Consider the following 26,165-nt stretch of genomic DNA (forward strand, 5'->3'; position numbering starts at 1 on the left):
CCCCCCCCACAAACAAAATAAATGTTTAAAGTAGCATAAAAACACATAGTTCTAGCAGACAGTCCTTGAACCAAAAAAGAGATTTAACTTTTGTCTATATAAGATGCAGTAGTATTACTTGTCCATCCACCCTAAAACTGATACTGTTATGGTGTTTCTTCAAAAGCCTTGTTATCCGCTCCTGTAAGAAGAAGACATATTAAGTGTTGTACACAGGCAAAAATAAAATTGATATGTCATTGACCCCTATTGACCACCATTCTGCAGATCTGTGGGGGAACCCCTCCTCAGTATGATCTCTACTATCTGTATAGAATACACAGTGTAGTTTCTTTGCACTCTTGAAAAAGGATTGCACAGATGCTGATTTAATTTTAGACCAAAGGTGTAGGGATTTCACCATCATGGCGGCCACCTTGAATGCTGCCATGTTGGTCACAACTTCAGTTTATGTGGCAAGGTAGATTTGGTACTCAAACTTGTAAAGAACTTAACGAGAAGAACAATTATGTACTTTAGGTCATGATAATGTTATTCATTCTTGCTGTATAACGGTGAATTTACTTCTACAGTGGTGATGTGAATGATGGTAAACAAAGCACATGTTTCACCGCAGAAGACTTCAACCCAATACCCAACCCCTCCCCCCCCCCAGTCTCCAATCCTCTTGGCAAATTAATAGAAGCACGTTCTTTCAACAATAAACCAAAAGCTGGGTGACCAAAAACCACTATAGATTTAACAGCAACCGATGTCCTGGCCTTATTCAACACAGCACTTAGAGTCTGTCTCTGGACCATGGTGTGATGTCCCGTACAGTACTTAGGCCCTGTCAGGTTGAGTCCCTCTGTGTCCTAGGGGCTCTACTGCAGTGTCTCCCCCATAACAATACATGTAATGTATAGGGTTATGTATGCTATGTATAAAGGACCTTTAATGACCTTTGAGTTAGTCACATGATAATGTGTTCACATGATGTGTTTGTTACCCAGAGAGCACCAGCTAACCAGGTGACCTGCAGCTTGACCTATGGGCTTCTGGCTCAGCCCCCCTTTATAAGCGGGGCAGCCATTACAATCCCTCTCTTAGATCTTGAGGAACAGAAAAGACCAGACGTCTTAGAGCTAGTGTCCAGCATATCTGGAGGCCTCAAGCCACCCCACCTACAGACAAATTCCAGTAAGTCAAGTCTATGTCTGCTGTCACTACCTACAACCCAGTCCAGTCTAAAGTCAAGCCTAAAGTCACGTCTATTATAGTCTGCGTGGCTGAACTAAAGTCTATGAAAGTCACTACAAGTCCCAGCAAGCTGCAAGGTCCTTCTGTGTTACTGGCCACCACTCTGGGATCCTGGCCTAGCTGTAAAGACAATTTCCATCTGTCTACCTCAGTAAAAGCTACCGTTAACCCTTACCTGGTCTTGGACTATTATTGCCCTTCCTAACCTAGGGCTGTGGTACTACCGTTCGGGTGGTTACTGGGAAAACCACGTCCTGGTGTCACGAACATTTAGCGGTTAATAACACCTTGCCCCTGGGCTACAACATCTGCCCCCTATACCACACCATCGCACCCCGAGGCTTCACCACAATGGGGTCATCCATGCCACAGTTCATCGAATTTTCCCTTCCCATAAAAATTCAGATGCTGCAACGCCAGACCGAGGACAATGCAGACCGTCAGAATTTGTAGAATGTGCCTATTACAAGTCTTCACTATTGTGCAGGCATAGTAGCTAGGACGGTTGCTGGATGGCCGCCGTATGCCGGCCTATGCTGCCATTTTTCATCGGCCACACATCTCCTACTAGATGGAGAGATGAGCAGAAAATGAACAATGGTTTTTAACCAGTAAAACAAGAAGCGACCAGATGATGAACGAGCATTTGATCATTTGTCCACTGTTCACTTGCCCTATTACACATAGTGATAATTGCCTCATGTAATAGGGACCCAACATGGTTACCTCATCTAAAGTCATGGCATGTTGCAGTGTTTCAGGTACCAGAATGGTGGAACCTTTAATCATTGACAGCCCGTTAAGCAAGGCTGTTAGATGAAGACCTGTTTCCTTCATTCCTGATTATTTCCAACAAATGTGCTAGCATTCAGCCAGATGTTTTAGTGAAAGTATATCCAGCAATGGAAGAAAGGACATTCTTATGCTGGATTTTCTGGTTTCACATAAAACCACTCTTTTAACACAAGAACCTATAACTTTATGTTAACGTGAAGAACAAAATTGTTTACTAGTGTCTGATGTGTCACACACCTACCTTCCAAATTTAAAAACTTAAAAAGAGGTACTGCCATCACATCTCCTCCCATAAACTTGAATTGAGGGGTTGGGGCATGGCGTGACGCCACACGGGGGCGGAGTCTTGATGTCATGATACTCCGGCCCCGTGGTCGTCACGCTGAACACTCTGAGCCTCCAGTGCTGCGGAGAGCTCGCAAAGGGGGGTGCTGAATGGCAGGGGGAACCCCCCCCCCCCCCCCGCAATCAGACATATTATCCCCTTGCCTTTGGAAAGGGGATAAGATTTATTAGGACCGGAATAACCCTTTAAGTTCAATCCAAGACAGTGGCATTCAAAATGGCCACCACTTTAGTGACATGGACTTACAGCATGCCCTCTTCCCCCACAGCTTGTGTCTAAAGTTGGATCACCAACAGAGCATGTGCTGTGAGTTAAGATGGCAACATGCAACTTATTTTTCAAAGTGTAAAGTCAACCAATGTGTAATTGTCCAACAACAAGAGCTTTAAAAACACATAGGGAATGATTTGGCAATGGTAAAGTTTAGTATCCAAAATGGTGCTTGCCCCGAGCTGTTTAAGAGTTGAAGCTACTGGTCAGCTTCCATATCAGCTAAGCGGAGTGGCGACAGAGATCTATTTTTGAATAGAACAACTGGTTTTGGTGGCTGTGGCTTCCCACGTATCTCTTTCAGGAAGCCACTGATGAAAGTTGTGGTACCCAATAAATGAGCCAGTCCTTTCTCCAAAAAAAACATTGTGGAACACAAATATAGCTTCATCAGGGAGCTGAATCATGGACATCCCCTTTATAACTAGAAAGATATCCTGAAAAAAACTTCCAAAAAGTATGTTTTTTCTTTTCAAAAGAAGATCTCACCCACTAACCACTTTGTTATGGCCTAATGGTCTAGAATTGGAAACTTAAATCATATATCACATATGAGAAAAGGTACACCCTTCAGTAAATTCCAGCATTAAAGGGGTAGTCCAGTGGTGAAAAACTTATCCCCTATCCTAAGGATAGGGGATAAGTTTGAGATCGCGGGGGGTCCGACCGCTGGGGCCCCCTGCGATCTCTCTGTACGGGGCCCCGGCTCTCCGCCGAGATAGCGGGTGTCGACCCCCGCACGAGGCGGCGGCCGACACGCCCCCTCAATACATCTCTATGGCAGAGCCGGAGATTGCCGAAGGCAGCGCTTCGGCTCTGCCATAGAGTTGTATTGAGGGGGCATGTCGGCCGCCGCCTCGTGCGGAGGTCGACACGCCCCCTTCCCGCAGGCTGTCGGGGCTCCGTACAGGAGATCGCAGGGGGCCCCAGCGGTCGGACCCCCCGCGATCTGCAACTTATCCCCTATCCTTAGGATAGGGGATAAGTTGCTCACCACTGAGTCACCACTGGACTACTCCTTTAAAAGTCACCAAGAAGTTTCATGACCGTATAAAAGCCACACACAATGGCCCAGATTTATCAAACTGTATAAGAGAAAAAAATGGAGTGATTTTCCCACAGCAACCAATCACAGCTCAGGTTTCACTTTACCAGAGCTCTTTAGCTGAGCTGTGATTGGTTGCTGTGGGAAAATCACTATTTTTTCTCTTATACAGTTTGATAAATCTGGGCCTATGCGTTAATACAGGTCACTAAACTCCTAGGTGACTTCCACTAATTCTTAGACAGTAATCTTAGACTAGACAGCCTAACGCTATGAGCACACACAGAATTTTAAACTTTATTAAAGGCCTCCTTTTGGTTGGGGGTCCATCATATAGTTTTTTTCTGTTGGTTTCAAAGCTGGTTTTGGTAACAAGGCTTACCATAATGAGGCCCAAAAAACAGTGACTAATGCTGTGGAATGCAGAGACAAGACTGCTGATATGAGTTAAACATGAAAGTTTTCACATAAATGATGACTATATAGACATGCAGCATGCACATTACAGAAGCCCACATAGTAACTACAGAATGTTACACTATATGGACAAAAGTATTGGTCCCCAGCTCTAATACATTGAATCCAGGTGTTCCATTCAGTACCATTGCCACATGTGTATAAAACCCAGTCCCTACCAATGCAGTTGCCTCTACAAACATTTATGAAGGAACAGGTCATTCTAAAGAGCTCACTGGATTCTAGTATAGTGCTGTAATAGGGGCCACCGCTGCAATAAGTCAATTCATCAAATTTCTTCCCTCCTAGATCTTCCACCATCAGGTGTGAGTGGTATTATTGAGAACTACAGCTGCCACGTCCCCTCCATTCATGTCTATGGGAGGAGGCGTGACGGCTATGTAGCAGTCACACCTCCTCCCATAGACATGAATGGAGGGGGCGAGGCTTGACGTCATGCACACGGAAGCTCCAAGCCTTTCTGTTCTGGATGCTGCTGCTGCCGGCCTGGAGATCACGGGGGTCCCCCACGATAAGATGTTTTTCAGTGAAGTACTCCTTTAATGTCTTTAACGTTCTGCTGAGTCAATAACTGTAGAGCTCCAAAATCAGCACAAGAACTGTGCCCACCAGGAGCTTCATGGCATGGGTTTCAATGGCTGAGCAGCTGCATGTGAGCCGTACATTACCCAGCACAAAGGAGGCTCTGGAAGGGATAGTATAGGATCGGAGGGGCACATGACAGGGGGATTATGTAGGTATGCAAGGGGTTAAGGTGTGGATTTAGACAGAAGACAAGAAGGGGTTAACAGGAGGGCAGAGGGAAGTTAGTCACATAGCTAGGAGTGCTTAAGTGGGGGTTAAACTGCTGGTGGCGGAAGGGGGGACACAGTCGGCGCGTGGCCAGAGAAGTTCCTGCCCGCCCTTGTTGATGTCTGTCTGTCTCAGCAGTGGGGTCAGGAGTGGGATCTGGAGGCATCAGTGGACAACATGGAGGTTTTGGATCGGAGTATGGAGGTGTGCTGGGAATGGTTCCCAGTCTGGTGGTAAAGTCTCTGTGGGCATTGGGCCCCAGGGAAGGTTTTGGGCAGCACAATTGGTGCTCCTGGGTCAGGTGATCCACAGCTAGGATTAAGTAGCAGGCTCTTAGGTTAGTAAAAACGGTGCCTTCAGGTCCTTCTACTGCACTAATGTTACTCAAGGATAGTTGTTTGCCTGTTTTTTTTTATGTATGATGTTCATACAAATTATTTATAACTATTGTTACAATGTTTTAATTGAGTTGTTAATAAATTGGGCTGCTGTGGCCATTTTTCACCAACACTTTGTCTCAGTCTTTATTGGAGAGGGGTAGAAGAATAGTTGGGGAGGGGTTGTTGGTGCAGATCATAGCAGCTATAATATCCCCTAGTCATGCCAAGCATTGGATGGAGTGGTGTAAAGAATGGTAGCAATAGAATCTGATGCAGTGGAAACGCATTCTGTGGAGTAAGAATTGACGCTTTTCTGGTGTCTGGGTAAGGTGAATGCCAGGAGAATGTTACCAGCCTGACTGCATTATGCCCAGGAGAATGTTACCAGCCTGACTGCATTGTTCCCACTGTGAAGTTTGATGGGAGAAAAATAATGCAATAGGATTGGTTCTTAGGGGTTGGCTGATGCCCCTTAGTTTTAGTGAAGGGAATCTTAATTTTTTAGCATACCAAGACATCGTGGACAAATGTATACTTCCAACTTTTTGGGAACAGTCTGGGTATAGCCCTTTTCTGTTCCGGCAGGACTGAACCCCTTTGCACAAAGCAAGGTCCTTAAAGAAGTACTCTGATGAAAATGTACTTATCCCCTAACCAAAGGATAGGTGATGAGTAGCTGATTGCAGGGTGTCCAACCGCTGGGGCCCCCCGCGATCTCCAGGACGGGAGATCAGTAAGGAGCATGTGTAGTCTACCAGACTCATCCAGTCATGTCTTCAAAGAAGATCTCAGGCAATAATTTACTCCTGTGGTTAGTGGATAAGTAGCTGATCGCAGGGAGTCTGACCCCTGGGGCCCCCTGCGGTCATTGTCTACCGGTAAACAGCACGCACTCCATTCATTTCCATGGGAGCGCTGATGATGCCCGAGAGCTGTACTTAGGTCCTTTCGATGCTCCCATAGAAATTAATGCAGCGCATGCCAGCTGCAGCCCGGCGATCGCAGGAGGCACCAGAGGTCGGATCCCCCGTGATCAGCTACTCCACTATCCACAGGAGTAAATTTTCACCAGAGATTTTCTTTAAATACATGACTGGATGAGTCTGGCGTGGAAGAACTTGACTGGCCCACACACAGCCTAGAATTAGAATAAAGATTGTGAATCGGGTCCTCTCCAACGTCAGTGTCTGATCTGGAAAAAATTCCCACAGACACCTACAAAACATTGTGAAACGTCTTCGCAGAAGCGTGGACGCTGTTATTACTGCAAAAGGGGGGACCAACTCTATATAAATGCCTATGGATTTAGAGTGGGATCTTCTAAAAACTCCTGAAGATGTTGGGGGGGGGGGGGGGGATTTATCATCATGTTTGGAGGTGTGTTTTTTTTTTGTCTATTTTTTGCACAGTCCTCTTTTGCATCAAAAGTATGCATCTTTTAAAATAGAGTAGTTTGTACAGTAGTCAGTTTTTGGATTGGATTGTGCAGTGGTCAAAAATTTACTATGCACATCTTTTATAATAGCTGCAACCCCAACCCACACTTAGAAAAGTGTCTGTGCAGAGCAACTAATGGATGCTATTTAATCTGCACCAAATTTACCACATGCCATGCGCCAAATTGATAAATTTGGCGCATGCCTGACAAAATCAACACAATACAAAATTGCTAACAAAAGATGCATACCACAACCACTATTGATAAATTCCCCCAATATGTGCACCTCCCAATATTTTTGTCCAGATAATGTATATGTGGCCATGCCTGTAAGTGCAGCATAGTAACTAAAGCTTACTTACCACCTTATTTAGTCGGGTGACTGACAAAGCCAGTTGCCTCACCTGGATATGGTGGTGGATACTGCCCAGCGTACACAGTTTGGCCTGCTACGGGCATGTACCCTGTAGTAGATGTGGTATACGGTATCTGCACCAGGGGCTGACGGTGAACAACATTGGTGACAGCCATGCTGCTGGTCACATGATCTGTAGAAAGAAGAAGAGTTAACACACTATAAAAAGGACTGAACTTACATTTTCTTGAAATTATTCTAAAAAAGTCAGACTATAAAAATAATTTTTTAAAGTTTTTTTTAAGGTCCAACTATGTTGTGTGTTAAAGAGGGACTACAGAGTAAACTAACAATTTTCACTCAACTGGTGCCAGAAAGTTAAAGGACTTAAAGGGGTACTCCCGTGGAAAACTTTTTAAATTTTTTTTAAATCAACTGGAACTGTCCAGAGCAGGAGAAAATCCCCATAGCAAACATATGCTGCTCTGGACAGTTCCTAAAATGGACAGCAGAGGTCAGCAGAGAGCACTGTGGTCATGACATCAGAGGAAATGCATTTCTTTTTTGGATTTCTCTTTAGTATACAGCCCCTAAAAAGTATTGGAAGGATTAAGATGTTTTAATAGAAGTGATTTACAAATCTGTTTAACTTTCTGGCACCAGTTGATTTAAAAAAAAAAAAATAAATAAATAAAAAGTTTTCCACGGGAGTACCCCTTTAAAGGACTCGCCGTTTTTTCATTTTTTTTCATTTTCGTTTTTTCCTCCTCACCTTTTAAAAATCATAACCCTTTCAATGTTCCCACCTAAAAATCCATATGATGGCTTATTTTTTGCGCCACTAATTCTATTTTGTAATTGCATCAGTCATTTTACTCCAAAAATATATATATAATTGTGCGACAAAATTGAAAAAAAATAATTAAAAACGTCATTTTGTAAATTTTGGGTGCTTCCGTTTCTACGCAATTCATTTTTCGGTAAAAATGACACCTTCTCTTTATTCTGTAGGTCATAGGATTAAAATGATACCCTACCCTATGATAAAATCATAACTAAATGAACGAAAATTAATACGTTTAAAAATTTCCTCTTCTGACCCCTATAATTTTTTTACTTTCCCGCATATAAGGGATGTATTAGGGCAAATTTTTTGCATTGTGATCTGAAGTTTTTATCGGTATCATTTTTGTTTTGATCGCTTTTTATTCATTTTTTTATGGTATAAAAAGTGACCAAAAATACTCTATTTTGAACTTTGGAATTTTTTTTACGTGTACGCCATTGACCGTGCGGTTTAATTAACAATATTTTTTCATAGTTCGGACATTTACGCACGCGGCGATACCACATATGTTTATATTTTTATAATTTTTTTTTTTATGGGAAAAGGGGGCAGGTAGGGATCCCCCTTGTGTCCTGCAAGCTGCTCAGGATGCCGCAACTTCACCACAGCGGTCCCGAACAGCACCACTTAGCTGCCAGGACAACTTCACTTTCACTTCAGACGTGCCAATCAACTTTGATCGCCGTGGCTGAAGGGTTAATACCGGGCATCACAACGATCGGTGATGTCCGGCATTAGCCGCAGGTCCCAGCTGTTGATGGCCGCCAGGACCGACCCGATATGATGCGGGGTCACCGCGTGACCCTACGTTATATCGCCAGAGCCGGCGCATGACGTTAATATACATCCTGCGTAGTTAAGGGGTTACTAATAATCTTAATCCTTCCAGTACTTTTCAGCTGCTGTATGCTCCACAAGAAGTTGTGAAGTTCTTTCCAGTCTGACCACAGTGCTCTCTGCTGCCACCTCTGTCAGTGTCAGGAACTCTCCATAATAGGAGCAAATACCCATAGCAAACATCTGCTCCAGACAATCCCTGACATGAACAGAGGTGGCAGCAGAGAGCACTGTGGTGAAATATACATTTCTTATCCAGGGGTGGGACCCACACCTATTAGGCATTTACAGTATACACCATAGATATTCTATAAATGCTAAAGATAGGATAAGAACGTTAACATTTCTTGGTGAAACTATAAGCCTGAATGCTATAAACTGCAAGCATAAGCTGTCATGAATCTCTAAAGCAGTGTTTTCCAACCAGGGTGCCTCCAGCTGTTGCAAAACTACAACTCCCAGCATGCTCAGACAGATACCATATACGACATCTACTACAGGTGTATGCTGCAGAGGAAGTAGTGTAGTTCTTTCCAATCTGACCACAGTGCTCTATGCTGCCACCTCTGTCCGAGTCAGGAACTGTCCAGAGCAGGAGCAAATGCCCATAGCAAACCTCTCCTGCTCTGGACAGTTCCTGATATGGACAGAGGTGTCAGCAGAGAGCACGGTTGTCAGACTGGAAAGAACTACACAACTTCCCCCGGAGTATACAGCAGCTGATAAGTACTGGAAGGATTAAGATTTTTGAATAGTAGTCATTTACAAATCTGTTTCTGGGACCAGTTGATTTGAAAACTTGTTTTCCACAGGAGTACCCCTTTAAAACACTGCAACATTGCTTCAAGTATGCATTTACTTACGAGGTGAACGTTGTGGACAACAGAGCCCAAAGCACACACAGAGTGACTTGCAGCAACAGGCGATAACTCCACCGATGAGTATTAAGGCGACTACAGCGCCGCATCCAACCACAAAGTAAAGGCTATTGAAAAGAAAAGTAAAGAAGAAAAACAAAAGTATTGAATGTATCCATTGTTTACGTCTCTCCATTCAATTCAACCTCTTTCCTTATCAATGTTTATTTTTGTGCCATTCACTTTGCAGTAAAACTGATAAGTTATCTTTATTCTGCAGATTAGTACACTTACAGTGATACCCAATTGATATAATTTCTATGTTTTACTACTTTTAAAAAGACAAAAAATAAGAATGCTTTGAATTACCATATTCTGACCCCTATAATCGTTTGCTTTTTTTTCTTTCTACAGAGCTGTATGATGGCTCATTTTTGCATGACCTGTACTTTTATACGGTGCCATCTTGGTGTCAATGGGACTGTTCGCTTTTGATCGCTTTGTTAAATTTTTTCCAGGATGTGAGGTGACCAAAAATGAATAATTGTATATTTTTTGGGATTAGACTCGGATTTAAAAATGGGAAAAGGGGGTTTATTAAAATATATTAGAAAATGTTTTTATTTTATTACAAGGTGTTGCAAACCCTGCTCCCATATAACCATGGACATGATTTGTATCCCTATGGCTAGGTTTACGCTATGGAATTTCTGACTGGAATCCTGCTTTGAAATGCCACTCTGAAATTTTGGTTGCAGAAGACTCCTATTGTTTTTAATGAGATTTTACTGCACTGTGTACACTGCAGAATCACAGTTGGAATGGACATCATCCAAAGAATTAACATGTTCATTCTTCAGGCGGAGTTCCACCGGACTGCACTGCTGTCTATGACGTCAGCACAGTGCTACCGCCAGAGATTTAAGCAGCTGTTCAGCCACTAGAATTCCACCAATGTCCACAGTGTGAAAGAGCCCCTTTCCTCTTTTGCCTCTGTCCTTCCTATTGAGAAAATTACTTAATGGGGGCATTTATCTAATAGGGGGTATTCCCTACATATCTACCAACTGGTGGCTTCTTCTAAATATTAAAGGGTATATACATTACCTACATGTGGTGGCCCAGTACAGGAGTTGCACCCCTGTACCCTTGCTGCCCTGTCAGGCAGACTCCATTTCGTGACTTCCCTGTACTTTTGTCCTATATATTACCTTAAGTGCCTATGTTCTCCATTATAATGTGCATATATTGTTGTATACCTTTAAGTATTATTATCATGTGATTGTTACCAGGGAAGGTACCAGTGACAATGCGACCTACTGGGTGACCTATGATACCCCTCCAGAGTCTCCCCCCTATAAACCCTGGGTGGAGCTTCCTCTTTCTCTTTGAGTCTTTGCTGAGTTGCAGTGAGGTCAAGTCCTGAGAGAGTGTCTGGTGTCCTGAGGAGGCCTGAAGTCTACCACGCAGCCACAAGTCCACTACACCCCAGGTCCAAGTCAAAGCTTGGTAAGCTACAAACTGGGTGAAGTCTATCTAGTCGGTCTCAGTCAAGTCAGTCCAGTCCAGTCGGCGCGCGGGAGCCGTTACCCGCTTACAGCGCGCGGAGCTTGTATCGGCGGCCCACCCTGGTCGTGAGGCATCCGGAGGAGGGCGGGCCATGCAGAGAGGGACATCACGTGCTGTCGGCGATCGCGCTCCCCTGTCGGCTGATGGGTGGAGACAGTCTGCAGGCCTGGCAATTACACAGGCAATGGGAGAGGGTGTTGCGGCGGCTTCCCAGGGCCCTGGGCAGAGGATTGTTGCAGCGGAGGTGCACGTGGTGGGCTCACAGTACGGGGGTGGTGCGGCTAGCCCCGCCCCTAGTGGCGTCAGTGACTCTGATGGTGTGCTGCTGGATGACGGGGGATCCATTCCCCTTTACTCTGAGGATGAGGATAATGTGGTGCCTGGGACCTTTGGAGCTGCCGGAGAGACTTCCCATGATGCTATGGCTGCTGCTGGCATGGCGGTGGCTACTGCCTCTGGACAGGTGGCTGCTGGATCGGCTGGTGCTGCTTCTTCTGGTGTGGCGTCGGCTGGAGCTTCTTCTGCTGGGAGGACCTCTGGGACTATTGCTGTGCGGGGGACGGATGTGCGGCTGGCTGACACTGCCCGGGGGGAGGTGTATGTGTGTTTTGAGGGTCCCCTGGGGGTTCATCTGAAGGCGGAAGTGAGGGAAAAAATTTGGAAGAGGGAATACGTGGAGATTTTTTCCCTCCTTCCGCTGGAAATTTTTTATTTGGATAGGGGTAAGCCGGAGGCTAGTAAAAAGAAGGAGGAGGAGCGTCAGCGGTATCGACTGATACCGCAGACGTTCTCTAATTGGATGCAAGCTTTTGCTATCTTGGCTAGTGTGGTGGGGGAGAAGAATCCGGAACATTGTTCCGGTCTCTTTTGTTATCTTGATTCGGTGGGTGAGGCTTATCGGGTATACGGAGGCATTATTATTCAGTCACTGCAGAAGTTATACGTCCTGGTTTAGACATCATATTATGTAATGTTTTTAAACTCTAACCTTTGAGAAAATCCAGCATGGTGAGCGGCCATACATATGATATATAATTGAGTTTCACTGGAAAATAATATTAGACTGAACTTACAAAACCTATAAACCTACAGAAAAAGATAAAGGCCCAGATTTATCAAACTGTGTGAGAGAAAAAAAAAAACAGAGTGATTTTCCCACAGCAACCAATCACAGCTCAGCTTTCACTTTACCAGAGCTCGTTAGCTGAGCTGTGATTGGTTCCTGTGGGAAAAAAATCACTATTTTTTCTCTCACACATTTTGATAAATCTGGGCCATAGTGCAACTATTGAGTTCTGCCCTCGGAAGGTGAATCTGGTGAATAGCAAAAAAAAAAATAAAAGTTAAAAAGTAGGAGAAAATGAATATAGACAATATAGTTAATTCTTTACAGATGTTTTCCGGAAGAAGACTAGGGAGATAGTCAAAAATGCTTCCCTACTCATCCCTGGGGGGCAATTTATTCAGTGGAATGGAGCAAGGGGCTTCAGAGACATGCAGGGATTAGCAGCAGAGAAATTATAATCTCAGTCAAATATGACAAGTAGAGATGAGCGAATTTACAGTAAATGCGATTCTTCACGAACTTCTCGGCTCGGCAGTTGATGACTTATCCTGCGTAAATTAGTTCAGCCTTCAGGTGCTCCGGTGGGCTGGAAAAGGTGGATACAGTCCTAGGAAAGAGTCTCCTAGGACTGTATCCACCTTTTCCAGCCCATCGGAGCACCTGAAAGCTGAACTAATTTATGCAGGAAAAAAAAGTCATCAACTGCCGAGCCGAGAAGTTCGTGACGAATCGAATTTACTGTAAGTTCGCTCATCTCTAATGACAAGCAACCTATTTGTGCAATATGAATAGAGGATTTATTCCTTGTATTAAAAGATAGGCTGCATAGGAGGGGATATGGCGGCTAACAAAATTAGAGAAAACACAAGTAAAAAAACAACAGTAAGCAAATTTAAGACAAAAGAAGTTGATAAATGTGCAGATTATATAGAGGATCTTTGACCTCTTCCAAGAACATTGCCCATTGTCTCCTATGCAGAGCCCCCACTGTACACTAGCTACTGATGCAGTAAGTTTTGGCACCCAATTTTTAAATGAGGGTCTAGACCAGTGGTCTTCAACCTGCGGACCTCCAGATGTTGCAAAACTACAACTCCCAGCATGCCCGGACAGCCGTTGGCTGTCCGGGCATGCTGGGAATTGTAGTTTTGCAACATCTGGAGGTCCGCAGGTTGAAGACCACTGGTCTAGACTGTGTACTGTACAGCCACTACCCAACAGCGGAGAGCTCAGGTTCACATCTTGTTAAGAGCAAAGGTTTATGCCCCCTTGACAATCCATCCAGTGCAACAATGTCTACAGACTGTCAAGGGGGCGTTACCCACCGCTCTGAACAAGATGTCACTCCCCCACTGAGAACTGAGCTGAGGTGGTTAATGAGCCCCCATTAGCATATCAGGCGCTAAAACTGACAGCACCAATATGAAGTGAATGGAACCGGGAAGTGGAAATCAGCAGAAACCCAGCGAGCATTTATTATTTTTTTTATCCCAGAGGCTTGTTCGGGGATAAAGACTTTAAATGTTGATAAAACTTACCCACCATGATCTTCCACAGCTGCTGTTCTTATGCTCCTGGTCCTCTGCTTCTTCCTAGTTCCTGTGACACATCATCCCCACAGGAAGTGCCCGCTGCGGTGTCCCGCCACAGTGAGCGACTGGCTGAGCGGACAGTTTTTGCACAGTTTGTGTCAGTTTTAGTGCCTTACAAGAACCAGGAAGATGTGGTAACAAGCAGGGACTGGAAGTGTTAGAGTAGTAGCTGCGGGGAATCAGAGTAGGCCAGTATGACTTTTTTTTTTTTTTTTTTTTTTTATCTTTTTACACCACCAGACAATTCCCTTTATTACTGCACAAGAACATGGAAACCTGATACAGTCGGAGATGTTGCCTCAAGGCTTACCATCATGTTAAAGAGAAAATATAAAACTGGTAGACATGGTGTAAGTCACCCCCTCACAGCCTACAGTATGAGGCTCATACACATGACATGCGCCTGAAGATGGACTCAATGGGAGTAGGGACCGATGACTTGTACGTAATCATAAAAAAACAGGTCCAGTAGAGGGTCAGCCACAGTAGACCACAAAGTCACTCTGCCAGACAATCCAGACTACATCTTCTATGTAGATGATGGTTGTCACAGGCAGAAAGGCCTGTGTCCGGAGGTACAATTGTCTATGCCCGAGAACAGTCATTTCCAAGCCTCTACCCAGCCCATATTTTGCTCAACAGAATAAGACTAGTGACCAACATGTCCATTAATTCAAAGTGCACTTTTGGGCCCAGACAACAGCATAAAGCCCAGTATCACAATCAGAAAAAGTGACTATTGGAAGAATGATCGGCAACAATTTCTGTGTCCATTTTTTAAATGGTACCTGTCACCATCATTAAATTTAATATATTATAGATTAGCCTATTGGAATTGCTTTGCTAATATTTTTTTACTTTATATGTTAAATTAACCCCTAAAAGTTTGGCCACCAGGGGTTCTCCTTCTGCTCCTGCCTGCAGTTCTGCTTGCAGATTGTCTACTGCAGCAGCCTGGCAGAGACAAAAGTCAGGGAATGGAGGTGGGGCCTCAGCTCAGCGCAGTGTATACAGTGTATAGAGTTGAATATTTCACTTTCCCTTTGAGCTGAGTTGGACTGTAGAGAAGGAAGAGTTGTAGTCTTTCAACAACTGGAGGCAACCTGGTTGGGAAACAGTGCTGTAGAGTTTAGTTAGAGTTCAGGGCGGGGGAAGGGGTGTGGTCTCAGCCAATCACAGCTCATCACACACTGAACTGCTCTAGGCTGTGTGTTCAGAGCAGCATAGCAGAGAGAGGGCAAAGGTTGTTCCCAGCAGGGCTTCAGATGATGTCACGCCTGCTGGGTAACACTCCTTCTCAGTCTGTGGAAGTGGCCAAGACTGAGCAGAATATACAGCACAATAATAACAAAAATAAAAAATATGAAGGCAGGTGGTGGTTTATTATGATGGGGGGGGTGTGAACTGGGGAGTTTTAATAATGTATTAAGATCATGACAGGTACTCTTTAAGTGTCAAGCACAGAACCAACCACTACATGTGATGCCTCAGTCATGGGTAAATGTCATTTAAAGGGGTTGTGCGCTGCCCTGACTTTCGGAGCTCCGCTCACAGCGTCCGGAAGTTCATTACTCCGAACGCTGTGTGCTGGATTCCGTGTTCGCGGCCGCCGGGCGTGACGCCACGCCCGGCCCCTCGTGACGTCTCGCCCGCCCCCTCGTGACGTCTTGTCCGCCCCCTCGTGACATCTTGCCCGCCCCCTCAACGAAAGTCTATGGGAAGGGGGCACGACCGCTGTCCCGCCCCCTTCCCATAGACTTTGGTAGAGGGGGTGGGCATGACATCACGAGGGGGCGGGGGAGACGTCACGAGGGGCCGGGCGTGATGTCACGCCCGGCGACCGCGAACACGGAAGCCTGCACACAGCGTTCGGAGTAATGAACTTCCGGACGCTGTGAGCGGAGCTCCGAAAGTCAGGGCAGCGCACAACCCCTTTAAAGGACTAGTTCTCATATAATTCCCATAATAATGAATAAAAATTGACCAAGAATCGGACATTGCTCGCGAGTTGTGGTTCAACAGAATCATTTTATAAAACAAAAAAACTAAAGTAGCAGCAGTGGTGTAACAGAAAATATAAAACACCACTAAAACATCCAAACAGCTGTATGTGACTAAGTTGAACAATACTGCAAATGTAAAAAAACAAAAGTTTAAAGGAGATCTCTGGTGAAAACTGACAGGACAGGACCGGATTCTCAGTGAGGAGCGCATGCTGCATGCTCCATGTATTTCTATGGGAAAGCCGAAAAGACCCGAGTACAGCTCTCGGGCATCATTTGACATAGAAATGGATGAAGTGTGTGCCAGTAGACGACTGAGAGCGCCGGGATCTCGTCCTGGAGATAAGAATAAGTTTATTTTCACCGGAGTACTTCTTTAAAGGGGTACTCCGCTGAAAATATCTTATCCCCTAAGAGATAAGATGTTAGATCGTGGGGGTCACGCCGCTGGGGACCCCCGCGATCTACGCTGTGGCACCCCATCAGCGAACTCCGGATGACTGGTGATGCAAGCCGCCACGCCCCCTCCATTGAAGTCTATAGGAGGAGGCGTGATGACTATGTACTAGCTGTCATGCCCCCTCCCATAGACATTAATGGAGAGGGCGTGGCCTGACATCACAAACACGGAAGCTTGTTCCTGATGCCGCCGGAGATCGCGGGGGTCCCCGGCAGCAGCGATCTAACATCTTATCCCCTATCCAAAGGATAGGGGATAAGATGTTTCCAACGGAGTACCCCTTTAACTATAAATGCTGCAAGCTTTCGTGTTCCGGATGCCGCCGCCAGTTTCCAACGGAGTACCCCTTTAAGTGCAAAAAAAACCTTTAAATCTCAGAAGCAAGTAAAAGTGCAAATGCATACGGACTAAATCAAAACCTGCAAGGGAACCACGGGAACGCCTTGCATGTTTATTTTCTTACATTTGCATTATCATGCAATAGCTTAGTCAGTTGTTTGTACATTTCATTGGTGTCTTATATTACATTTATCTGTTACCCCATTGCTGCTATTTTTTTCTTATTGTTAGGTGACTTTACTGCTTAACCCCTTAAGGACTCAGGGTTTTTCCACTTTCGTTTTTTCCTCCTTACCTTTTAAAAATCATAACCCTTTCAATTTTCCACCTAAAAATCCATATTAGGGCTTATTTTTTCCGTTGCCAATTCTACTTTGCAGTGACATTAGTCATTTTACCCAAAAATGCACGGCGAAACAGAAAAAAAAATCATTGTGCGACAAAATCGAAAAAAAAAACGCCATTTTGTAACTTTTGGGGGCTTCCGTTTCTACGCAGTGCATATTTCGGTAAAAATTACACCTTATCATTATTCTGTAGGTCCATACAGTTAAAATGATACCCTACTTATATAGGTTTGATTTTGTCGCACTTCTGGAAAAAATCATAACTACATGCAGGAAAATTTATACGTTTAAAAATGTCATCTTCTGACCCCTATAACTTTTTTATTTTTCCACGTACGGGGCGGTATGAGGACTCATTTTTTGCGCCGTGATCTGAAGTTTTTATCGGTATGATTTTTGTTTTCATCGGACTTTTTGATCACTTTTTATTCATTTTTTTAATGTTATAAAAAGTGACCAAAATACGCTTTTTGGACTTTGGAATTTTTTTGCGCGTACGCCATTGACCGTACGGCTTAATTAATTATATATTTTTATAGTTCGGACATTTACGCATGCGGCGATACCACATATGTTTATTTATTAATTTTTTTTAAACTGTTATTTTTTTTTATGGGAAAAGGGGGGTGATTCAAACTTTTATTAGGGAAGGAGTTAAATGACCTTTATTAACACTTTTTTTTGCAGTGTTATAGGTCCCATAGGGACCTATAACACTGCACACACTGATCTCCTATGCTGATCACTGGCGTGTCTTAACACGCCTGTGATCAGCATTATCGGCGCTTGACTGCTCCTGCCTAGATCTCAGGCACGGAGCAGTCATTCATCGATCGGACACCGGGGAGGCAGGTAAGGGCCCTCCCGGTGTCCGGTCAGCTGTTCGGGACGCCGCGATTTCACCGCGGCGGTCCCGAACAGCCCGACTGAGCAGCTGGGTCACTTTCAGTTTCACTTTAGAAGCGGCGGTCAGCTTTGACCGCCGCTTCTAAAGGGTTAATACCGCACATCGCCGCGATCGGCGATGTGTGGTATTAGCCGCGGGTCCCGGCCGTTGATTAGCGCCGGGACCGACGCAATATGATGCGGGATCGCGGCGCGATCCCGCTTCATATCGCGGGAGCCGGTGCAGGACGTAAATATATGTCCTGCGTCGTTAAGGGTTTAAAGGGGTACTCCCGTGGAAAAAATTTTTTTTAAATCAACTGGTGCCAGAAAGTTAAACAGATTTGTAAATCACTTCTATTAAAAAAAAATCTTAATCCTTCCAGTAATTTTTAGGGGCTGTATACTAAAGAGAAATCCAAAAAATAAATGCATTTCCACTGATGTCATGACCACAGTGCTCTCTGTTGACCTCTGCTGTCCATTTTAGGAACTGTCCAGAGCAGCATACGTTTGCTATGGGGATTTTCTTCTGCTAAAATGGACAGCAGAGGTCAGCAGAGAGCACTGTGGTCATGACATCAGAGGAAATGCATTTCTTTTTTGGATTTCTCTTTAGCATACAGCCCCTAAAAAGTATTGGAAGGATTAAGATTTTTTTAATAGAAGTGATTTACAAATCTGTTTAACTTTCTGGCATCAGTTGATTTAAAAAAAAAAAAAAAAAAAAAAGTTTCCATGGGAGTACCCCTTTAAGGTAGCCATGTGAACGTCTTTTTTCATCTGTTGTGGTTTTTAATATTTTCTGTCCAATAAAGTATATTTATTTTTAGCTACATATTGTGGTTCGTGGTGACATTACTGTAGGTGTGGCACCTAAAGTAAACAGTCCATGAAATGAACCAGGGATTTGAGTCAAGATTTATCTATTCACAATCCCAATACTTTTCTATAAAAGAAAAAAACAAAACAAAACAAAAAAACTGGTAAAACAAGGCCAGGTCTGACTGGTTTAAGACTGGCAGATTAAACAGCTGGGCGTGCACCTCATTGAAAAAGCTGGCACACACTGTACTGGTTGAGACAATGGCGCCCTGCTGGCATGGAGTGCCAGTACTAATATAATCTCCACCATTGTTTGATATAAGCTTTGAAAATATCTGACCTTACAGTGTTCAAATTTCCCAATCATAAAAAAATTAAAAATAAAATAAAAGTTTTCACATGTCATATTTTATTGTTTTGAATCTGGGCGTTTAGACCCCCCACTGATCACTAGAGCAAGCTGGGAAAAGGGTGCAGCCGAGCGCTTCCCTCCTGATTCATTGCTCTCTCCATCTCAATGCAGGAGTCAGGAATTTCCGAGCAGAATCTGGCAGAAAAATTCAGCTTGGAAATTCTGGTGCAGCAGCCTCCCATTGTTTCCAATGGGATTCTGCTGCACCATGCAATAAGCAGAATTTCCGCAACGGAAACATCTGCGGAAATTCAAAGTCCGGAATCCGCTTGGAAATGCATTGCCCTCTATAAAGAGGACTTGTTGCCTTCGCCTGTTGCTCACATAATGTCGATATTCCACCGTGTTAATGGGCTCTTACCATAGAAGATGTCTCCTGCAGCAACACAGGAGGAGCAGCAGCCCATTCTAGAAATCAGTGGTGGTCTGAACATCCGAATTCCGACAGATGAAAACTTTTCACATGTCTCTGTGTTATGTAAAAAGTTTATACAGATGACAGGGACACTAATGAACCGTAACATGATGTCAACGGTCAAGTGGGCAAGAACTGGAAAAGTGTGGTATAATATTACAGTGGTGTAGTATGATATTACAGGACTTGACTGCAGAGAATGGTAGAAATTTGCCATACTTACTTGTTCACAACGCACATGAACTGGGCCTGGTCCAGCTGTGTGCCCGGTATAATGCCACAGTACCGTTCCGTGCAAGTTCCTGCACAGAATGATAATATACACGTCTGTCCCCTATGGAGTGCAAAGTCAGATCCGACATAAGGTGCACAGTCATCGCCAAACACTGGAGAACAAAAATAATTAAAGTCAATAAAATCTATGGTCAGGCATATTCAAATTAGAATAGCATTTATAGTTAAAGGAGATCTCCGTGATAGAACTTATCCCCTGCCGCTGGGTTAGGGGATACGTTTTTCTATCCCGTGGTCCACATTCTTCATTAAGAAGGAGAGCTGGGGCGCCGTGCAGGAGATTACGGTGGGTCCAATCGCTGTGATAGGGGATACGTTTTTCTATCCTGAAGTACTTTAAGAACCCACGCGTTATTTCTGCTTCTCCATTTAAAGGGGTACTCCGGCCCCAAGACATGTTATGCCCTATCGCGGGTGTTCTGCTGCTGGGGACCCCCGCAATCTAGCATGCAGCACTCACCTGTAAGCACTGCAGGAAGCGCTGGAGGCTGTCAGTGTTATGCCTCCCGACCACGGGGACGGAGTATTTTGATGTCACGACTCCGCCCCTATATGATGTCACGCCCCGCCCCCTCAATGTAATGCTAGATTGCAGGGGTCCCCAGCGGCAGGACCCCTGCGATCAGACATCTTATCCCCTATTCTTTGGATAGGGGATAAGAGGTCTTGGGGCGGGAGTACCCCTTTAAGAACAAATATGGCGCCAGGGATCAGATAATGTTGTTCCAGTTCTCCGTCTTCTTCCATTAGAGCTGATCTGAGGTGAAGAAATGGAAAAATCTTGTCTTTTTAGCCACATCTGGACATTATGGGGTCAGATGATTGTCAACCAAGTAGAAGAAGCAAAAGGTCAACTTCTTCCTACGTTACTCAACATGGGAAGAATCGACCTTCTCCACTTTGAGAGTCAACGTCACATGTAAAAGTTATTTTGAGCCCCATATGTATATCACAATAGGAGATCAAGTTCCCCATTTCACTGTATTTACTATCACTTTCCAAACTAATTTTATGCGTCTAAGTCCCAAACAAGGGTTAGAACCAGATATGATGGAAAACTATATCTAGTCAATAAAAGCAAATCGGTTCGACAGGACAAAGTATCGAGAAAGTCTCCATTTGTCTGCACTGTTAAAATAAAAATAAACTTAAAATTTTACCCCATATCGAAAGCCCCCTTGTAAACCTATGGGTCTGTGAAAGAGAAGCATCAACAGAACAATTGGAAAAGGAAAGCCAAACTTAAAGGGGTACTCTGGTGGAAAACTTTTTTTTTTTTTTTTTAAATCAACTGGTGCCAGAAAGTTAAACAGATTTGTAAATTACTTCTATTAAAAAATCTTAATTGTTCCAGTACTTATTAGCTCCTGAATACTACAGAGGAAATTATTCTCTTTTTGGAACACAGATCTCGCTGCTGACATCACGAGCACAGTGCTCTCTGCTGACATCTCTGTCCATTTTAAGAACTGTCCAGAGTAGGAGAAAATCCCCATAGGAAACATATGCTGCTCTGGACAGTTCCTAAAATGGACAGAGATGTCAGCAGAGAGCACTGTGCTCGTGATGTCAGCAGAGAGCACTGTGTTCCAAAAAGAAAAGAAAATTCCTCTGTCGTATTCAGCAGCTAATAAGTACTGGAAGGATTAAGATTTTTTAATAGAAGTAATTTACAAAACTTACTTTCTGACACCAGTTGATTTAAAAAAAATAAATAAATAAATAAAAAAAAAGTTTTCACCGAAGTACTCCTTTAATATGAACAAGCTCTTTTCCAACTATCTGCTATTGCTGATCTCTACAGACAGAGTTTCCCAACCAGGGTGCCTCCAGCTGTTGCAAAACTACAACTCCCAGCATGCCCGGACAGCCTTTGGCTGTCCGGGCATGCTGGGAGTTGTAGTTGTGCAACAGCTGGAGGCACCCTGGTTGGGAAACACAGCTCTAATAAATTGCCCCCAGCACCAACACCTTTAAAATTTATACCTTTGTTGCAGATTCATATTGCGATGACCAACTATGAATACTTTTTGGAGGTGTAAATAAAAAAATGCAGTGACATCCCACACATGCAAAAAAAATATGCTGCAGGCTATGATAAAATGAATCATCCTAAATTATTATTTGTTTCTACCCTGTAAAGTTAATACCGCGCCTCGACAAGTGTGATCACACATCTGTGCTCCATTTCCAGGGCCTGTGGATGATGCATATGAAATATGAGCCTGCGGAGCCATAATGGTGACATACATTACACACACCGCAGAAGTTTACAGCAGTAGGACTGACAAACAACAAGAGGCCACATTCACACTATGGAATTTTCAAAGCGTAATTCCGCTTAGAAATTCCGCTCGGAAATTCCAATGCAGCAGAGTCCCATTGTTGTCAATAGGATTCTATTCTAATTTGCCCCTGAAGGAATGATCTCTGTCTAAATATGCGCAGAATACATTGACGTCTAGGAGGACGGTTCAGTCAGCGCTGGCCGCCTTAGGAGATGAGGAGACGGGACTGACGGTACCTTTAGGGTGCGTTCGGCCGGAGATTCCGTGGACAACAGGACCACATGAAAATGCATTGTCATCTATGGAGGGTAAACGGGCCCTTACTTACTATGGCGCAGTTTGTAAAGTTATAGCTCAACTGTCCATGTTGCAGCAGTACACCCCCTCCCTGATCCGCATGATTTATGTATAGGCCTCCATACTGGGAGCAGGTCAGCGTGGGGAGGAGGCATGCCAAAGCAACTCGGTCGACCTCTCCGACCGTTTGGCTGGATTAGGAAACGGCCACAATCCAAGATGCAAATTGTATCTTCTGGGCCCTGATGCAAAATCTGCAACATGGCCCCATGTGCCATTTTTAATACTGGTCTCTTTTGGGACAGACGTGCCTTGGGGCCCCAGTGCGACTGTTACCTCCGCACCCCCTATAGTTACATCCCTGGCCATGATATACAGTAAGTTTACAACCTACGACCACAGTAAGGAAAAGGTCCATTCACACTCCTTAGAGATTTTGCAGTGTCAATGTACCCTAAAGCTATGTTCCCATGGCAGAATGTCCACACAGAAAATCTCCATGTGGACATTCTGCAGACTGGGGGCACTGGCATGAAAGGCCAGCGCTAGGACTACTCGGGAATGCGCCGTCTCATTGACGGCAATGCATTCTGTGCTGAGTCCACCGAAAGAATAGATGTGTCCATTCATTCCTCGGACGCTGGAATTAAAATTTCCGCGCCAGAAACATTTCAGAAACATTTGCACAGCGCAGCAGAATCCTGTTAAAATCAATGGGACTCTGCTGCTGCGGAATCTACTTGCGGACATTCTGCCGTGTGAACATACCCTAAAGGTCCTTTCTGTCCCATCTTCTTGTGCCCCTAACTGCTGAGGCGTGCAGCTTGTACGGAGGTGATAGTTGTACTTTATGCTATTTTTTTCCCCACCAAAATCAATAGTGGATGCAAAAAAATGTAATAAAAAAAAATGATGTAAACAGCATAAGGAGGGAGATGGAAGGAAAAGCTGTCAGGTGTCCTTTAGTCAAACAGCCATCAGTCATCTCCTTTTTTCTAATCAGATCCATCTTTGGCCTCTCAACAAGACAGGCAGATAGACTCCCCGATAAGGCAGTGTTTCCCAACCAGGGCGGCTCAAGCTGTTGCAAAACTACGACTCCCAGCATGCCCGGACAGGCATGCTGGGAGTTGTAGTTTTGCAACAACTAGAGACACTCTGCTGGGAAACACTGAGAAAACAATATATTTACTAGAGATGAGCGAACTTACAGTAAATTCGATTTGTCACGAACTTCTCGGCTCGGCAGTTGATGACTTTTCCTGCATAAATTAGTTCAGCTTGCAGGTGCTCCCGTGGGCTGGAAAAGGTGGATACAGTCCTAGGAGACTCTTTCCTAGGACGGTATCCACCTTTTCCAGCCCACCGGAGCACCGGAAAGCTGAACTAATTTATGCAGGATAAGTCATCAACTGCCGAGCCGAGAAGTTTGTGACGAATCGAATTTACTGTAAGTTCGCTCATCTCTAATATTTCCATGTAACTGATTTGCATCACATTTCCTGTTTCTATTTATGCATCAGTATACAGAACCACCTGGAAGAAAAAAAAACTTAAATCTGTGTACACTGCTGAATTGTTCCACACAGGAACTGACTTGTGCCGACACATTTAGGGGACGTTCACACCTACAGGTTCCTGTGCAGGATTTTCTGCTGCAGATTGTAAACTAAATAACTGAGCACAGCTTCTAATCTGCAGTTACAAATCCTGCGCAGCATCCTGTACGTGTAAACATACCCTTAAAGTAGATGAATCGGCAGCTAAACGGGTAAAGTCCATATGGGAGGAGACTTATCAAAACCTGTGTAGAGGAAGAGTGGTGCAGTTGCCCATAGCAACCAATCAGATCGCTTCTTTCATTTTTGAAAAGGCCTCTGGAAAATGAAAGAAGCGATCTGATTGGTTGCTATGGGCAACTGGTCAACTTTTCCTTGGTACATGTTTTGATCTTCGCTTTATCTCAATAAGCCTTTCCAGCATGGAGATTTTATTAATATATTAATAAAGCTCAAGTGAGCCCACGGATAGCCATCCCGCCTCCTTTTATTCACCGCCATGCTTGCGCTTACTGTTCTTTTATCGATAGTAGGCATGGAGGTGGCAAGTATGAAGAAATGGGATGGCTCCTTCTCTTATTTATCCTATAGTGTGAATCTGGCCAAAGGGTACATTCACACGAGCGGATTTTGCTGCGGATCCGCTGGTGAAGGCCCGCTCTATGCTGTCTTTACATGTGCCTGCTCGTAGCGGCAATACGCCGCGGCGAGCAGACACACTGCAGCGATGTGTGCGGCGTAATCGTACATCGCGGCCACTCTCCCTGCTCTGAGCTAAGCAGAGAGCTCCCACGATGTGCGTGTATACTGCGACTCGCACATTTCAGTGTGTCTGCTCGTAGCGGCATATTGCCGCTACGAGCAGGCACATGCAAAGACAGCATAGAGCGGGTCTTCACCAGCGGATCCGCTGCGAAAATCCGCTCGTGTGAATGTACCCTTAGCCCACATTCAGTGTATTAAACTCAATGGGCCCGCCACAGTCTACGCCGGCATACGTTTTTTTGCCATTACGTCAAACGTATACGTGAACTGAACTTTACGCACTTTTTCCGCTTCCATGCACGGTTTAGGAAAGTGTTCGGGGGGAAAAGGGGCGTGGTTGAGACAACCTGGAAGACCTGGACACAAACCGAGACAAAGACGTGGTATACGGAAGTGTTTATCATGTCACATGCATTGTTCAGTAATACCATGCACCCCGCGGAGCTAAGTACTACCCCCTAAGTATCTGCAGCCATTATACTGTATACACCATATGATACGTTCATGCACTTTTGTGATTACATTACTTTTCTGTATGAAGCAGTATTTCCCAACCAGGATGCCTCCAGCTGTTGCAACACTACTACGCCCAGCATGCCCGGACAGCCTTTGGCTGTCCGGGCATGCTGGGCGTAGTAGTGTTGCAACAGCTGGAGGCACCCTGGTTGGGAAATACTGGTATGAAGAGAAGTCTTCTCCCGCCACATGTTCTCCTAGCATGCCATAAACCTTCAATGAAGCCAGGCTGCCCAGTTATACCCACCTACTGGCATGCACACCAGGCACAGGGCAGCGAGCAGAATAGTCCCTTCTATTTTCTGCATGATGAATGTGGTTTAGGGTCAGGACAGGGTCTTCTTCTACCTCTTCTGTTCTTCTCTTTCCTTAGCTGTTTGCTATGTCCTCCTGGAGCTGAGACAGGGGGCGGAGAAGAGGATGGGGAGGGGAGCTCACTCTGTTAACCTCTTCCATGCTGTGTTGTTCTGACTAGTGACAGTACATTGGTGCAAACATATTTTATTGCACTTTCCAATATAAAGTAAATGCCTTTAAACAAAAGGGAACAAGACCCTAATGGAGTGTTTCCCAACTAGTGTGCCTCCAGCTGTTGCAGACTGCTGAGACCCATAACCCGTTGCCAATGACAAATTAAACCCTCCCCTTATTTACTAAAATAACAGCAAAACTTTTTGTGTGGGTGAAAGTCGGCTTTTTTACATTTATTTATAAATAACAATAAATAAAAACATATTAAACAAAAAGGCACCAATGGCTTCTTGTCACTCTGGGAGGTACTGTCACACATGCCGGGGCATAGGGCTACCCAGGAGGCTGTCCGGGCATGATGGCAGTTGTAGTTTTGCAACAGCT

At 44.6% G+C, this 26,165-nt stretch overlaps 2 protein-coding genes across 4 annotated transcripts in view; one reads left to right on the forward strand and one right to left on the reverse strand.

Annotated features, from left to right (window-relative positions):
• LOC130275736 (protein shisa-5-like) lies at positions 1 to 25,726 on the reverse strand. 2 transcript variants are annotated; one of them, XM_056524055.1, is made up of 5 exons: positions 25,558 to 25,726; positions 19,815 to 19,977; positions 9,685 to 9,806; positions 7,145 to 7,330; positions 1 to 181 (listed from the first exon to the last, which is right to left on the reverse strand). In XM_056524055.1, the coding sequence occupies exons 1-4, from the start codon at positions 25,616 to 25,618 to the stop codon at positions 7,149 to 7,151; spliced, it is 528 nt and encodes a 175-aa protein (XP_056380030.1). In that variant the 5' UTR covers positions 25,619 to 25,726; the 3' UTR covers positions 1 to 181; positions 7,145 to 7,148. The 2 variants fall into 2 exon arrangements, with proteins under 2 accessions (XP_056380030.1, XP_056380031.1); XM_056524056.1 differs by having other exon boundaries at positions 7,187 to 7,330; positions 25,558 to 25,724.
• The window catches only part of LOC130275735 (actin nucleation-promoting factor WASL-like), a 139,104-nt gene that overhangs the window by 56,577 nt on the left and 56,362 nt on the right, over positions 1 to 26,165 (forward strand). The window lies entirely within an intron of this gene.

Source organism: Hyla sarda, chromosome 6 (assembly GCF_029499605.1).
Source record: "Hyla sarda isolate aHylSar1 chromosome 6, aHylSar1.hap1, whole genome shotgun sequence".
In the NCBI taxonomy this organism is placed as follows: domain Eukaryota; kingdom Metazoa; phylum Chordata; class Amphibia; order Anura; family Hylidae; genus Hyla; species Hyla sarda.

Excerpts from the sequence above, each read along its gene's own strand:
- LOC130275736 (XM_056524055.1), bottom strand. The coding sequence starts at position 25,618 with ATGCAGAAAATAGAAGGGACTATTCTGCTCGCTGCCCTGTGCCTGGTG. Across the intron at positions 19,978-25,557 it reads CCTGGTGTGCATGCCAGTAG|TGTTTGGCGATGACTGTGCA; the intron begins GTGGGTATAACT and ends TTTGTTCTCCAG. Across the intron at positions 7,331-9,684 it reads TTGTCCACAACGTTCACCTC|ATCATGTGACCAGCAGCATG; the intron begins GTAAGTAAATGC and ends TTCTTTCTACAG.